At 34.7% G+C, this 17,518-nt stretch overlaps 1 protein-coding gene across 1 annotated transcript in view; it reads right to left on the reverse strand.

Moving 5' to 3' along the window:
- Window positions 1-17,518, reverse strand: part of THEMIS (thymocyte selection associated) — a 214,344-nt gene that overhangs the window by 164,249 nt on the left and 32,577 nt on the right. The window contains exon 2 of the mRNA XM_003776918.5: window positions 3,935-4,093. Coding sequence (XP_003776966.1) covers window positions 3,935-4,093 — 159 coding nt within the window. The remainder of the gene's footprint in view (window positions 1-3,934; window positions 4,094-17,518) is intronic.

Below are 17,518 nucleotides of genomic sequence, written 5' to 3' on the forward strand. Positions count from 1 at the left end.
TAGAAGTAAAGATACTCTTGAACAGATGATGCTGGAATAAGTGGATATCCATATGCAAAGAAATGAATCCAGGCACATACCTTACGCCCTTAATAAAAATTAACTCAAAATGAATCACAGTCCTAAATGTAAAATGCAGAATTCTTATACAATAACCTAGGAGAAAACCTAGACTACCTTGGATTTAGTGGTGACTTTTAGATACAACACCAAAGGCACAATCCATGAAAGAAAGAATTGATAACCCAGATTTCATTAAAACTAAAAACATCTCACCTAATGATACTCTCAAAAGAATGAGAAGACAAGCCACAGAATGGGAGAAAATATTTGCAAGAGTCAAATCTGATAAAGACTGTTACTCAAAATATGTAAAGAACTCTTAAAACATAACAAGAAAAACAAGAACCCAATTTTTAAAAAAAATGAGCAAAAGACTTGAACAGACACCTCACCAAAGAAGATGTACTGATGGCAAACAAGCATATGAAAAGCATATCCTGAATACATGCCATCAGGGCCTTGCAAATTAAAACAATGATATACCATAGGCGTCTACTTATAAAATGTCCAAAATCCAAAATATTGACAAAGCCAAATGCTGGTGAAGACGTGGAACAAAACAAACTCTCATTTATTGTTTTAGGGAATGCAAAATTGTACAGCTACTTTGGAATATAGTTTGGCAGTTTCTCTAAACTAAACATACTCTTACTATACAGTCCAGTAATCACACTCCTTGGTATTTACCCAAAGGAGTTGAAAAACACAACCTACCTTAAATGTGCTCAGAACACTTGCATTAGCCTGCAGTCAGTAAAAGCAAAATTCAAAATTTGATGTATGTTTTCTATGGAATGCATATTGCTTTTGCATCATTGTAAAGCTGAAAAATTATAATCATGTCATCATACGTTGGGGACTGTCTGTAGTTTGAAAGTAAAAGAATAAAAGATGAGAGACCTTGCAAATATTAACTGAAAGAAAACTGGAGTGACTATACTAATACCAGACAAAATAGACTTTAAAACAAAAATTGCTACTAGAGTCAAAGAATATTATATAATGATAAAAGGGTCACTCAATCAAGAAGAGATAACAATTACAAATACATATATCCCTACCATCAGAGCCCGCAAATGCATGAAGCAAAGCTGACAGAATTGAAGGGAAAATAAACAATTCAACAATAGTAGCTGGAAACATCAACACTTCACTTTCAATAATGACTAAAACTAGATAGAAGATACACAAAGAAATAGAAGACTTGAACAATACACATAAACCAACAGACATCTGTAGAACACTTACCCAACAAAAATAGAAAATACATTCTTTGCAAGTGAATACAGAACATTCTCTAGATCATATATTAGTCCAAAAAAACAAGTCTCAATAAATTTAAAAGGATTGAGTCACACAAAATATGTCATCTGACCATAATAGAATAAAATTAGAAATCAATAGCAAAAGGAAATTTGGGAAATTTACAAATGAGGAAGAATGTTTTAAAATACCATTTGACTTTTTAAGTCAAAAATTTAATTGGGAACATAAATAGTTTTAAATATAGTATAAATAAAGAGATGCTGCTATTAAAATTTTTGAATAACATTAGTATCCTTGATTTCTATCTTTCTCCCTAGTGCTGATGTAGAAGAATTATCCCTGTATCTGGGATCCCTTTCATCATTATCCAGGAGTTCTCTTTGAAGAAAGAAACTATACGCTGACCAGTGCCAATCACTTTACCTTTCCATTTTCACTCTGTTCTTTACAATAAAACTGTTTTATAAACATCATTTTCAAATTGTTACTTAATAGATGCAAAATTATCATGCCAATTGGAAGTTCAAAAGAATATTCTAAATAGCAACTCCCCAAATTAAATTGTTAGCCAAAAACTAAGTGTTTTCACTATTCTAATAAGAAAAATTCCTTCTACCAAAAGATTCTAGTCATTTTAACTTACTAAATATTCATTATGTGCATCTTTTTCTAAATACCGTGGGGATTATTGTAATAAATAAGATTCAGATTCTGCCCTCAGCAACCTTGTGACCTATTAGACAGATGGCGGTAGTCAGACAAGTACACAAATAGCCTCAATTACATGCAAAATGTGATAAATGCAATGATTAAGGCACGAAAAACTATAGTGATTTAAAAAGGGAATTGTTACGTCTAATTAGAGTACTTAAGAGAGGCATCTTATAAAGTAATGGTTCTCAACACTGGCTGCTCATTAGTATCACACTGGGAGCTTTAAGAAACCTTGATGACTGGACTTTGCCACAGAGCAAACAAATCAGAATATCTCATGTAAGTGGCCTGAACATCAGAATTTTTTAAAGCTCCCTAGGTGATTCCAATGTGCAGTGAAATTTGAGAATCATTGTTATAAAAGACGAGTAAGAAAGAAATAGAATTGAGCAATGTGTAAAGTTTCATTTGAAAGGGGACTGGATACTAGAGCACTTGAAAAAATCCTCACTTCAATATAGCTAATATATTTTCATTCTTCCAACCTCAGCCCAATTAAAACATTCCCTAAAAAGCTTTTCCTGACTCCTCTAATGATATTAATAATATCTTAATAATGGTAATAAAAGCTGATACTTTTTAATGCACCTTGCTATATGCCATGTACCATTCTAAACACTAAATATATTTCAATACATAGCCCTCCCAATAACACTAAGAGATAGATAGTATCATTATTCCCATTTTACATGAAAGGAGGGTAAACAACTTGTCAAAGTTATCCAGCTAAGAAGTGGCAGAGTTGGGATTCAAGTACAATGGCTGCAGAATCCTTGTTCTGAAACACAACCAACTATAGTCTGATATTCCTTTTCAAGCCCCACAAAGAACACAAGTATACTTCCAGCAAACCATGAAACACATTATATTGTAAAGATTTATAAAATTTTTCTCTTCCACTAGTCATTCATTCATTCATTCAGTTACCAATTACTGAGCACACACTCTGTGCCAGAAATTGTGCTTGGTATCAGAAATACAAATTCACATGTTCATATTTTATGTCAAGGAGTTTTAGTCGAGAGCAGAGGTCAGCAAACTACAGTTGATGAGTCAAATCCTGCTTGTCACCTGTTTTTGTAAATAAAGTTTTATTGAGCCATAGCCATGCTCATTGGTTTATGTATTATCCAGAGCTGCTTTCGTGCTACAATATAAATAGCATAGTGAAATAGGTGTGACAGAGACCCTCTGGCCACAAAGCCTAAAAGATTTACTATTTGGCTCTTTATAGAAAAAGTTTGCCAACCCCTAGGGTAAAAAATATGGCAAACGAGAAAGACATCAATGACTATCCAATGAGGTGTATGCTATGAGGCCCAAGATACTATGGAAGCATAAAAGAGAAATCTAGATTAGGTTAGAGGGTCAGCAAAAGTCTTCTAGATGAGATGATATTTGAGCTAGTTTTGGAGGGCTGAGTAGAGTCAATTAGATAAGAAAGACCAGGCCGACTTTTCAGTAATATTAGACAGGCAAGGTCAACGGTGATCCAAGGAGCTAGAGTAATGACAGTAGGAATAGCAGAGAGGGTAGATAGGCTTAAATGATGTTACTTAGTTCTACAGAATTTATGAAAATATATCTTTGATTTCTTGGTTCTCATTATTTAGCACAACTAGTGGTGCATATATAGTTGGAATTCACTAAATGTTTGTTAACCAAAAAGATTAATTCTTAAGTACAAGATAAACATCTTTCACTTTAAAAAAGGAGAAAATAGTTGCCTTCCATTCATTCTTAAAACGATCAAACTATAACAATTCCGGATTTTTCCCCCATTATCCTAGAGTGAAAAAAAGACCATTTTTTTCTTGTTTTTGGTTGTGTATATATACATATTATTAACAATATAGTTGTACAAATGATAAGTGGTTGCATTGTGCTGTACCTGGAAAATTCATAGGCAGTTCAAATGGCTCTAGAGACTCACAACCTTCAATCTGCTCACAAATTTCAGCTATGATCTTCTTAACTTTGAGACCAGTAATTTTAATCACTTCTCCTGTTGAAAAACAGCATTCATTTCCAAACATTTCATAAATAGAGCCTAAAAGGAAAGAAAAATTAAAACAGCTTTTTAAAAAGAAAACAGTGAAGAACAAAGTAGACTCAAAAGCTTAATATAAAGTGTTTTAATTCAGTTCCTCTCTTAGCTACCTGCTAAACAGGAATTTAATCAAGCTTGGCAAAATGTACAGCATAGACCAGAAAAATATTAGATTTTCACTTTTTCTACTGGGCCAAGTATAAATAAATCTTATTTTCTTTATTTTTGTAAATTGAATTTATGATTTCCTCAGCACCCTTAGCTCATCTTACCATGGTCAAACTACGAACGTATCTTCCACTACTGAGATTTATGATCTGTTTTTGCTGGGTCACAAAATTAAGCTCATATGACTCAAAAATGATCTAAATAACAACTGAAAGCAAGGTTGTCATACAATCGGAGATGAAAAAGAGGGTCTTCACACCAGGGCTTCATATTAAGAGGATCATATTTATTTATTAGATCTGGTTCTCTTCATTAGCATGAAAGTAAAACTTTTTGCCCATTTTTATCTCTTGGTTTTTGACAAGCTAGAAACCATTCTGAATATCTTTGTGGCGATAGGGGGCAGACCAACCCAAATAAACTAAAAAGCTTCATTTTAGTGAGGATGTCAGTCTTCTTCTTGACAAACCTTTTATCATAGATGCTACAGCTAAGTTTTCACTTACTTGTTTTCCTTTTACATTCCCTGATGGAAAGACAGTGAGGAGTAAAATAACCAGAAGATGAGCAACAGGCAAGACCAGAGGCAAAAATTCTGGATAATCTACACCCAGTGAAAAGGAAACAACCCAAAAACTGTATCTCTGGCGTATTATTGCTTTAAATTCAACACTAAACTTAAGGCTGGTATAAATAAATATTATAGAGCTATGAGCTTTTATATATATATCAGTTTTTCCTGACCTCCAAGATGGTTTATGTTGCCTTTGCCATACTACATGTAAAGTGTATGAGCACAGCGTTTTAGGTTTGCTTGTTTGTTTTCTGAATTTTTCTGTATTGAACCACCTCCTCATAGAATTGTTCCTGATATATAGCATGCACCTAGAACATTTTTATGGCGTTGATGGTTGCCAGAAAAGTTATTAAGCCTGCCATCCAATCTAGCTCTAAACAACAACTCTGAGGTCATATCAGAGTCCCAATAGGTAACAGGGCACACTCAAATTAGAATAATTTCAGGAAGTTTATCATAGGGGCCATCTTTAAAAAGAGGCACAGCCAGTTCTAGGCAACCAAAGAAAATAAATGTCCTGACCTCACTCTTCTCCATAGGCATCCCATTAGCCAAATTCTGCCAGAAGCCAGAGGACAAGCGAGCTGCTAATGTCCCCACAGAAGTCAGCTTCCCAGGCAGAGTGGGTATGAAAATCCAGCACACCCACATTACTGTCCATGTCTGAGCAAGAAGCATTTTTGCAGACAAGAAGAATACGTCTAAAGAATACATCTTAAGGATAGTCTATCCATTCCTCAAGCTTCCGGTACTTATTTCCATAACCCTCTCATTGTCTCATACTATTCCCTTAACTACATATGTGCTCATATTTTCGTTAACTTTAATGCATAATGTTATCAGCAGGCTCAAGTCCTTTGTGGAACAAATTGAGGTATTAAAAATACTAATAAATCCACAGTGACATTTTTCCTCCAATTGACTCTGAATGGTTATTTGCTATGATCCTCATTTGGCAATTAATCACATACTAACATTTTATATCTTTAGTATTATCTCACCCTATACTTAATTTTTAATGAGTTTCAGTTTTTATGATTCCCAATTCAATTTTAAACTTCATGAGAAGAAATATTGCATTACTTTCTTGTATGACTACAACACATCAACTTCCCCTGTTCATTCATTCAGCAAACTTTGATTAAAAAAAAAACCTACTATGTTGGTGATTGGCAATAGGAATCAGAGATAAAATGCTTTATTCCTTCCCCCCAGAAGCATTGTCTTGAAGGGAAAGAACAATTAAGCAGACAATTGCAACAGATTATGAGAAAGGTGTAATAAAGGAAATACAGGGCAATGTGGGAGTATACTGAAGGCATTTAATTATGCAATTACATGAAAAAGAGATTAGAGAAGGATTCCTGGAGGAGATGACAGCAGATTTGAGTTTTAAAGGAAGAGTCACAGGACATCAGGACAGGCAGAGGAAATAGTATTTGAAAAGGCACTGAGATGTGAAAGCGCCTGATACATTCTGGAAACTTCAAGTACTTTGTTATGTCTAAAATGTAAGTAAGAAAGAGGAAGTGGTAAAAACAGACTAGAGAAGTAGAGGGAGTCCTGATGGTTCAGAGCATTCATTATTGATTCATTATCAATAAATAAAAAAGTAATTTAAAGTATGAAGCAACGTCAAAGTCATAGAATCTACATTTCCAGTTATCATGGTCCAAAAACACATTTAAGGACAGGTCATTTATACTCTAAGTGTTTGCTATACAAACCTTGGTCCACTGCATCACCTGAGAGCTTGTTAGAATCTTAGACCCCAGACCTGATGAATCAGAACCTGTTTTTAACAAGATCCCTAGATGATTTATAAGTACATTAAGGTTTGCAAACATTGGCCTAGGCAACAAATGGATAACAATATAGTCTCTGTTTTGAAATTGTTGCAAAACTAACATAGAGGGGAGAATGTGTTAAGCAGAGAAAGCACTGGGTGTCATTGAGTTAGCGGATGTTATAAGTGGAGAGAGGGAAAGGGAAGGATTTTAAGTAAAGAAGCAAAGGGTAAAATTTTTCTTTGTCACATTAAATGGAACATAATCTAACCTAGCCCATTTCAGCTGAAGTCTGTCGGGCTTAATTTCAGTGCAATGGTTATCTAATTGTAAATGTAATGTATATCAAATTGGCTGAGTTGGAATGTCATCTTTCTTTTAAAGGTTCAATTGGAATTCAAAATAAAAAGATAAATTTATGTGAGATTTCATATCAATTCACATGGAATAGAAGCCAGAGAATTCTATAAAAAGAAATTTCATGAGTCTTGGTCACCACAAGAAAAGCTTTTGACTCTTCAGGGCTTTTTCCAAGCAAGTCTTTCCTTTTGGAAGAAAAAGGCTCACTTCTTTCAGTCACATAAGGAAAAGACTATCATGTAAACGCTAATCTTTTGTAATTTCTCTTTAATATTTTGTGACTTCCAATGTTCTTCAACCAAGAAAGCTGTTAACTCATTTTTAATAAAGAAAGTGTTCAGAGATGTCCAGCACTAGAAAGCTAGAAAGTTATGTCTATGATAGGTGACAGGGACATATAGCAAAGCTTAAGTCGCTAAAACTGGAAATCTTCTTGTATTTTGTTATCACCAACATAATGTGTCTTAAAATATATTTTTTCCTTCTTGATAAGTTAAAATGGTGAGTTTTAAAAATAGCCAACTTTCATTATCTCAAAACAAACACATAATATGTGTAATTGCTTTTAAAAAAATTACTGAGATATGTGTCTGAAATATATCTGTGTATATATAGACATACGTATTAAAATGGCTTTCATTTCATTTTAATCATAAAACATGTATTTTGAATATGCAAATCTCAAATCTATTAAATCTTTACAGACTGATTCTATCCAAGTCAAAGCATATGTATTCAGGATAATGCCAAACATCAGAGAAAGCTGGAACAAAGCAGCCTGTTTTCAGTGATCAAACATTGCCCCGAAGGCTGTAATGAAAGAGCCATATGCCTTTGAAATCACCTTTTCTGTAATGCTACTTTGCTCAATAAAAACGACACATTAATATCCTTTTATGAGCTCATCCCTTGTTTGACAATCCATATAAGCAATGCTGTGATCACATCAGAACAGCCAAAACAATTGGTTCAATAGATTTTCTTCCATCTTCCCTACAAAGATATTCTCCACTTTACTCAAATGCACTCTCCCTCCATTACGGCCTGCCCTACCACCCCCTGCCACTACACCAGGCCACTCATCCCTTTACATCCTTATTAACTTGTCAAAGTCCAACCAATTCCAAAGCTTCAGCCCATGTTTATCATTTTCTTCAAAGCCTTCCTTGATCCCTACACCTAAGTAAGAATTAATTCTCTCCTCTGTGCTCTGATAGCACTTCATGCGTATCTCCATTATAGCCTTATGTGATTATTATCACTCTTTCAATTGGAGTGTTATGTATATTTTGCAATTTATTATGATTTCCTAGAGAAGAGACATTATCTTAACTATATGTATACCTCCCCCACAGCTAGTAAAACAGTTTTCTATCACTTATTAGATGATTAGTGAATGTTGTTATAATTTTGTTTCATTGTAAAATGACAATTAATTGTTGTGAATATAATAGTGCTCCTTCTACATAAGGAGTTTAAAGCATGGTCAAGTCAAAGATTTTTGCATGTGTTATATCTTTATCTGGTATGTTTGATATCAAATATGTTTGATATACAAGTGAAGTATATACAAGCTGACCACGTTGTGAATTCTCTAGACAAGGAGTAAAGAGGGTAGTGGTTCTATAATATGAATCTCTACTTGTTAAGTTTGCATAAAGAGGGAGCTCATGTGATCATCTGAGATGTATTTTTATAAGTTAGGAAATTATATCTGCAAAGTATGGCTGATAGTGTCTGATAGAACCATATCCACTGGGGTTGCCAGTGGAGATGAATCTTTGCTCATTATAAATAGGTGTGATTATTTTTTGCTTCAGGATAGCACAAATTATCAAGAAGGAGCATCCCTCTAAAGGAAATGTCTAAGTGTAAAACTATTTTATTGGCAATTGTGTACCTAGACATGGCAGTTGATGTGGCATTGAGACCGTTATAGTGATAAGTTCAATTTTCCAAATGAATCTCTAGATAGGCGACCACAGGAAAGAAGTTCAAAAGAGGCCATGGTTGCAATAGACATTTATATGGCCAGTCTTCCATAAAGAGATGGTCTGCATTTCCTGTAAGGCAGAGACAATGTCATTCCCACTCTATGAAGAACGTGTCTAAAAATAAGTGAGCATGATATTTTAATGCAGCGTACATACAAGTAGACACGAAAAAGCGAGCTTTCAGCTTTACTAAGGGTGGATTCTCCCAGTTGGACACTAGATACAGCACTAAGAGGTGCATCTGAGAAATGCTAGGAAATGATCTTTCCAGGCCATAGAGACTCTCTCATCCCCAAAATATTAGTATTAAGAAGGCGAAGCATTGGGATTACATAATAAGAAAAGTTATGGCTGTACTAAGAACTAAGGTAAAATCTCTCTAACCTCTAAGAATATAAGATTTTTCTCGTGAATTGGGGGTTTAAGTATTATCCAGGAAGTCAAGCCTAAAGACTGAAATATGCAAAAGACTGTAGGAAATGTTGGTGAGTCTTACTTAAAACATCTGAACATGGGGAAGCAATAAAAGTTCCTACAGATTGGAAATGCTGGGGCCTGAGAGCCAAAAATAAATAAATAAATAAATAGAATCAGATTAAATAAGTACTAGGGCCAAAACCCAGAAAAACACAACATTTCAGTCACTCTGAGTGATGTGCAAGAAATTCAAGTGACTAAGTTTCAGTGATAGAAGAAGAATAAATCACTGTTCCGTGCATTAGCTAAAAACCTGTTTGTTTAATAGTAAATTTATTAATGTAATAGATTAAATAAAACTGTACTAAGAGGGCTTACAAGTGGTTGTCATGATAGAAGTCATCATTGTGGTGCATTGAGTAAACATTATCAGAGCAAAGGGATTTGAGGGTGTGTGTGCAAAATAAATATCTCTCCTGTGTATCCACAAAACATTTATCTATGATTGTGGAATAAATCAGTGATTGTGCATCTTCTGATACTATTATTGAGCAAATATCTCTCACATTTCACCCAAATTTTAACCCTCAAAATGACATAAATAATATCATAATTTCATGTATAAAAAATATTGCATTGGGAGTTGGCTTATTGTTTTAAGAAGGACTTAGTTTCAACTACATTTTATACACATCAACATCTCTGCCTACATTTTATATCTTAAATGTTAAATAAATTTAATATAGACATCTATAGCCATTTAAAATCATAAACTTGTTCTCTATTTCCATTTAATGAATACAAATGTACTGATTGCATTGATTACACAGGGACCCTAATGGATTACAGTGTGTTCGCACAATACATACAAAATAAAGCTTCATGTTATTATCTATTTCCCTAACTTTGTTAGCATTAATTAAACACTCCATTAGCTATTCTGCTTGTGAATTATAGTTTAGAAATTGAGAGTAAAGACTGGGCACAGTGGCTCACGCCTGTAAACCCAGCACTTTGGGAGGCCGAGGTGGGTGGATCACCTGAGTTTAGGAGTTCAAGACCAGCCTGGTCAACATGGTGAAACCTGTCTCTACTAAAAATACAAAAATTAGCCGGGCATGGTGGTGGGTGCCTGTAATCCCAGCTACCTGGGGAGGCTGAGGCAGGAGAATCACTTGAACCCAGGAGATGAAGGTTGCAGTGAGCTGAGACTGCACCACTGCACTCCAGCCTGGGTGACACAGTAAGACTCCATCTCAAAAAAAAAAAAAAAAAAAGAAAAGAAAAAAAAGAAAGAAAGAAAGGAAATTGAGAGTAAAGGCTTAAAATTTTTAATAAGACATTTGGAGGTCATTAATTGAAATTGTGCTTATATTGTGCATTTTTACATTTTATTTTTATAACTCATTTTTATTGTATTTTATCAAAGTACTAATTCATGATGGATCAGAAAAGGAAAATGAATTAGGTCTTCACCACAGATAGTTTTGGAAGCACTTCCAGATGGAATTAAGTGCAAACATATGATCACAGTCAAGGCAGGGAACAAGGATGTAGTCTCAAGGAGTTAGAAAGTTAGAGTAAAATTTCAACATCCTGAAAAAGGAAAGTAATAACCTAATACACAAAGTCTTAATCAGTATTATTAACTCATCTATCTCAATGACACAGCAGCCTGACTGCCCTAGCTAAAAGACACAGGAATTTTAATCAACGTGACAGTAATAATTCTAATTGCAAGTTATTGTACTGACATTCTGATTTCTACCTTATATTCTTCTGAGTTGTATGAGTTAATGCTGATCCTAATTGACCATGGATGCTTTGAGTTGCTAGACCTACACAGCTCAGTTCCAAAGCCATAAGCAGGTGAAATCTCCTAGGAAGTAAATTTATTTATTTTATTTTATTTTTTTGTTCTGTTGCCCAGGCTGGAGTGCAGTGGCGCAATCTCAGCTCATTGCAACCTCCACCTCCTACATTCAAGTGATTCTCCTACTTCACCCCGCCAAGTAGCTGGGATTACAGGCACTCATCACCACGCCCAGATAATTTTTGTATTTTTAGTAGAGACAGGGTTTCACCTTGTTGGCCAGGCTAGTCTTGAACTCCTGACTTCAAGTGATCCACCCACCTCAGCCTCCCAAAGTGATGGGATTACAGGTGTCAGCCACCCCACCCAGCCCCGGGAGATGAATTCTATGCATTCTACCTAAATAACATGCCAAGTAGTCTCCATGAGAGAGACAGCAAATATGTGCAGTATATTCTACCATATGTCCCTCTCATCACTAATCATCCAGGGTACATTTTGAGTTGAATCCAGATATGACCTAATAATCCTCAACATCGAGTTCTAGGTGACTATCCATCAGTTGAAGATGGCATGCCAGGTATTAATTATGCCCAGCTCAGTCCTGCACTATGACTTATCTTGCTTTCTTTAAGCCCCCTTGGCTAATATTTTTAAAGATTTTAATCCTCAAATTGGGCTAATTTACTCCCAAAGGCTTAGTCACATGAAATCTGGCAGAAGAATACAGAACCCCTCATTCAATCATTTATTCCAGGTCAGCTGTCTGAATTGAGGCATAAAACTCTAACTTGATAATAATCACAATTGTATATAACCCAATGGCAGTTATAGAATGAGTTTTCATTTACATCTCTAAGTGCTAGCAACCTTGATGATCTCTCGAATCATTGCATCTCAGACAGGAAAATTTAAATACTCTTTTATCCTATTAATGTATTATGAGAACTGAGTCCCCATACAGTATCTGTACCAAGCAGGTGTCCAAATTTTATTTGAACATCTTCAGTGATGGAATTTCATTTATCATAAGGTGATCTGCTTTACTTTTGAGCAGCTCTTACTGTTAAAAATTTCTTCATTTTATTAACCTTTATCTGTGCTTATCTGGGATATACACACTAGAACAGTTTTTCAGCCTTTGAAATTGTACAGAAAACAATTATTTTAACTCTTCTATGTAGAAGCCTTAACATATTTGAAGACAGCTGTTCTTTCTAACAAACAAAGCTGTCAAACAATTGGAATATATTCAGGGCCACGGCTTACTGCATAGGTTGCCCATTATAAAACTACTTGAACCACAACTTACATGGATGTGAATGGCATCTTTGGAGTTGTGGAACATGGAATCCTGCTTCTCAAAAATATGTGTACTTAAGTGTTCCAGGAAAGACTAAATAGTAGCTGTCAGAGATGTCCAAAGGAAGTTTCCTGCCAGAAAACTAAAAATCTTTGTGTGAGGAATAAACAGCCATTTCATACTAGCAACATTTGGCTTTGCCAACCAATGGTCAAAGTAATACCTACAGTAGAAAAAGTACAAATGTCTTAAATCTGAGCAGCAAATGTAGGGAAATAATACCTCATCAATAGCTGGATTCTTCCCCTATGTCCCTTCTACTATTAAAGCCAAGACATAAGGATTATTTCCCCAGGAAAGAAAGGAAGTTTTAGTCATTGTTTAGCTCTGAGACTCAAAGACATTTTGAACACTTAGGGAGATAATTGTCTTGACAAGACAGGCTTTATTAAAATTGAACAATATTTTTCATAATTTCCAAATCTTTTCATATGAATATGAGTCAAATAATGAAAGATGATCTATAGTAGATTATAGACCAAGTGGGGCACAGTGCATGACATAAAGGAATTTACCACCCTGCTAAAAATATTGGGATTTTTTTTTAGTACAAAGAGTACAAAGAGAAAAAATAAAGCATACTGTGTTTTACTTCCAAAACCTACTCTTTGTGCCAGATCAGAAAAAAAAGTTTGAAAATCAAAGCTTTTGATTTACAAGAGCTGTTTCTTATTGAGAGAAGTAAAAACCAGGTCTTGAGGAAGGTCATAGAATTTATGCTTTGCAGTTAGTTTGAAAGGCAATAAAAGAATCTTAGACTATCTTCTGGGAGAGTGCCAGGGAAGCAGAGAGGTGAGTTCAATAGAGAGGCATCCTGGAGAAGATGAGTTGGGCCTGATTTGAAGACACCATGTGCAGAAGTCCAGAGATTTCTATAAATAGCCTACTCAGCATCCCCTGTGATCAGATTCAGGAAGCAGTCACTGTAGATTATGACAAATGACCATCCTAACAAATACTAAATCAATCTCAAGATACAAGATCAGTGTCTCAGCCTCTCAGTTCTGTTTGTTGAAGGCCTCCATCAACACTTACCTGAACGTCCAGCAAAATTATGTTTATCCATATATATCAAAGGTCCGCATATCCACTCTCAGGTTATGATTGACTAGGACTCATGGAAGTCAGAAAAGCTGTTATACTCATGGTTACAGTTTACTCAGAGAAAGAATACAGATTAAAATGAGCCAATGAAAAAGGTGCATAGGTCAGAGCCCAGGAGAAACCAGGCACAGGTTTCCAATTGTCCTCTCCCAGTGGAGTCACATGGACAGAGCATCATTCTCCCAGCAATGATGAGTACATGTACAAACTGTTGCTAACAAGGAAAGTTTACCTGAGCCTTGGGGTCCTGGGATTTTACTGGAGGTTGATCACAAAGGCATGGAGTGCACACACAACTGACCTTAACTACTAAATATGCAGCATCCCCTTAGAGGTCAAACTCATACAGTGTGGCCAAGGACCTCAGGTGAAAAACAAAACAAACAAAACTGAAAAAACAGACATCCACCAAAAATCACCTTGTTAGCATGAGCTATCCAGGCTAACAGATGTTAAAGTGGCCAAAGGTCCAAAATATACAAAACACTCATTGGGCAGGATGGTCCAAGGGTTTATAAGGTATCTCGAAGGAGCCAGTCAAGACCAGTCCTTTCTTTGGAATGTACATAAAGTTTGAACACCCAAAGCCTGCTGAGTTAACCCTTTACTAAATATCATGTTTCAAGACTTTGTTAAAGCTTGTCAGGAAAAAAGTTGTCCAAGACTTGAAAAGTACAAAAAAGATTACTACATATCCTCTCAGTGGAGAGCTAGATATTGTCTAGCAGATCTTTTAGGAATTATCTGATTCTACAGAGGTATACAGCTTATACTCCTGGTAGAAAATTAATAGAAATGTAAATTATTATTATCCATAGTAATATAAATAATTATTTTCCACTGCAATAAAATGATTTTTTTCCAGTAGATATGTAATTGATCTGTGCCTTGTAGAAAAGATACACTAACATTACATGTTTGAGGTTGATAATCAGGTTTGACTATACTGTAATTCATTTCGGCATTTCTGATTTTTCTTTTGCTTGTGTGTATGTATGTATGTTTGAAATGGATTTAACATCTCACTGATTCCCTCACTTAATGAGTTAAAAATCATTTGCACATTCATTTTATGTTTATTTGGCAGTGAGGTTTTTAATTAAGTGAAAAAATTGTATCAGTCTCATATTAATTGCACAGCATTTGAATGTTCTTTTCAATAAGTTTAATCATTTGTAACAGAGTGGAATCCTGGAGTCCCAGAAATGCATTGATAATATAAGGAAAATCTCCAATATTTACATTTGGATGGAAATGCAGTGTTGTAACTCACACTCCTCATATTTGTAAAATATTGTACTTGATTTATACTTTAGATTTTCTTCCTTATATCTTTTTTAGCTCTGCTTTTTCTTCCCTCATTTTCTGATTTATTGAAGAGTCTTTAATTGAAAGAATAAAGATGGATTAATGATTTAGTTTGTTCTTAAAATACATTACATTTTATCACATTCATTTATAAAGTGCACTATTCACTATAAGCTAGCTATATATAGTGTCTATAGTTTTATTCAATAACTAAAAATTCTAAAACAAATACTGATGAACATCATTGTATAGTTATGCTACTTAATAGTTTATTTTTGTAGTCAATTTTTCCCTTTGAATGCTTTTCTTAGCAGATCAAGTTCAAAACAGATAGAATTTCATTATCATTTACTTTGAAGAATGACAAATATTTTAAAACTTTATGCTCAAAAGAGTCACTGAGAAATTTTAAAATAAATAAATTCTAAAGATTCTAAAAAATTAGATTGCCCTTTGGTGGATGATCTCACTCTCCCCATATTTCTGTATGTTTGAAACCAATGCATAAAGTTTCATAACAAATTGAACTGAGAGATATAATATTTAAAATTACTCAATACTTTTATTGAACAATTTCTATCATCTACTGAGGATCTAATATCATCCAATTCAGAGCACAAAACCAGATATTATCAAAAGATATACTCATAGAGAAATAACCCAATAAAAGCCAAAAGATCACTTTTCTTGAGAAACTTACATTTTAGATAGCTGGAGACAGAAGGCACACACAAATATATAAAGAACAAAAACAAATAAGCTAGTAGACACTAACGCCAGGCACAAAGAGAGTTGGCTAAGGCAAATAAGATTTTTATTTTTATTTAATTTAATTAATTAATTTATTTATTTTACTTTTGGTAGAACTCAGTAGCCAAGAAAGAAAAAAAAAGTTTTCTGTGCTATAGAAAAGGAGATATAGGTACTCTTCTAAAGACTGTTCCTTTCTTTCTTCTACAGGGAAAATTCTAAGGAATTCTTTTAGTTATACAAGCCATTGTATTCTTGGGAAAACTTTTGAGACAATTGATCTGAATGCAGCTGTACTTAGGCAAGCAATTTCTCTATAACATCAACTGTATGTTTGATTCTTTGGGATACAAAGTAGTAGATAGAAGAGTTGGTTATGAACTCACCACCACCAAAGAAAAACCTAGTTCCACTGCTAAAATAAATCCCCAAACAGTTGCTTAAACAATGAAAGGAAATGCTTATTTCTCTCTCTCAACCAGCAACCTAGAAAGAAGTAGTCAAGGTTTCTATGAAATTATCATAGGATCTAGGACTTTTTATGCTGCTTTCTTCAACAGATCTCCCATCTTATGTTCTAAGATGACTGCTTCTATCTCCTATCATCATGTCTGAATTTCAGCTAGTGAGAAAGAGAAATGGAGAAGAGAAAACATTCCATTCATCTTAGTAGCTGAAATAGATATTTGACACATCAAACACCTCACAATCCATTGGCCTAAACTTAATCAAGTGGCCACATTAAGGTTCAAGAAACCTGCACAATATCATCTTTAGCTGAAACTCTGACTACAGAAAAAAACGGAGAACAGGTATAGTTAGGGAACAGCTAACAGTGCCTAACCTAAAAGGTGAGGGAAAGGCATTTATATTTCATTATTTAAATTAGACTATCCTATGCTTGTAAAGTTTACATTGTCTTATCGAGGAAAAATGTATATTTTTATTTGAAACACCAAAGTTAAGAGGTCTGTTGCTGAGTCTGAGACTGCAGAATGAAATTTCAAGACTGATGTTTATCTCCACTGAAGGACTGAAGAAATTACTATTACACACACACACACACACACACACACACACACACACTTTTCTTTCTCCATTTATTCCTAGGCATTTAACTAGTTAAAAGTCACAGATGAGAATGCCTTATCTAGAGTCAAGTTCAAATCCAGAATCTCCTTTTAATAGATGTGTGACCTCAGGTAATTTCTTCATCTGTAAAATAGAGATAGTGCCTCAACTTCCTTATCTTTAACATAAGAAAAATAATATTACCTCAAATGGCTTTTTTGAGGATCAAATAAGATTATTTTAAGTGCATAGCCCAGCCCATGGCATCTATTTAGGGCTTAATAAATATTCACTATTATTATTTTACCATTTTTTACATGATATTTAAGACTGAATAATCCAGTATAGTATGATACTATCATAGGCTGGTGTGATTGTCTTGATCGAGATGCAGGGCAGTGTCCTCCTATGGATGGGGCTTTGCTTTCCCTTAATAAAAATTGGTATTTTCTTTGCCAATAATCCTAAGGAAAAGAAAAAAGGAATGGAGAAGATAGGCTTAGATTGGGGATAAAGACACCTTCAAGATCAATGTTTCCCAGCCTTCCACAAATGAACTCTGGTGTGCCACAAATTGGTTACAGATGTGCCAACGTATTGAACTTCTCATTGCTTAAAGCGACCAGCTCAGGTGGGTCTGGGATGACTGGTAGTTTTGGCTGGTGATATCTGGCTGCAAGCTGCCTTGTCTATTTATTCCCAGTGTGCCAAAC

This window comes from Pongo abelii, chromosome 5 (assembly GCF_028885655.2).
Source record: "Pongo abelii isolate AG06213 chromosome 5, NHGRI_mPonAbe1-v2.0_pri, whole genome shotgun sequence".
NCBI lineage: Eukaryota > Metazoa > Chordata > Mammalia > Primates > Hominidae > Pongo > Pongo abelii.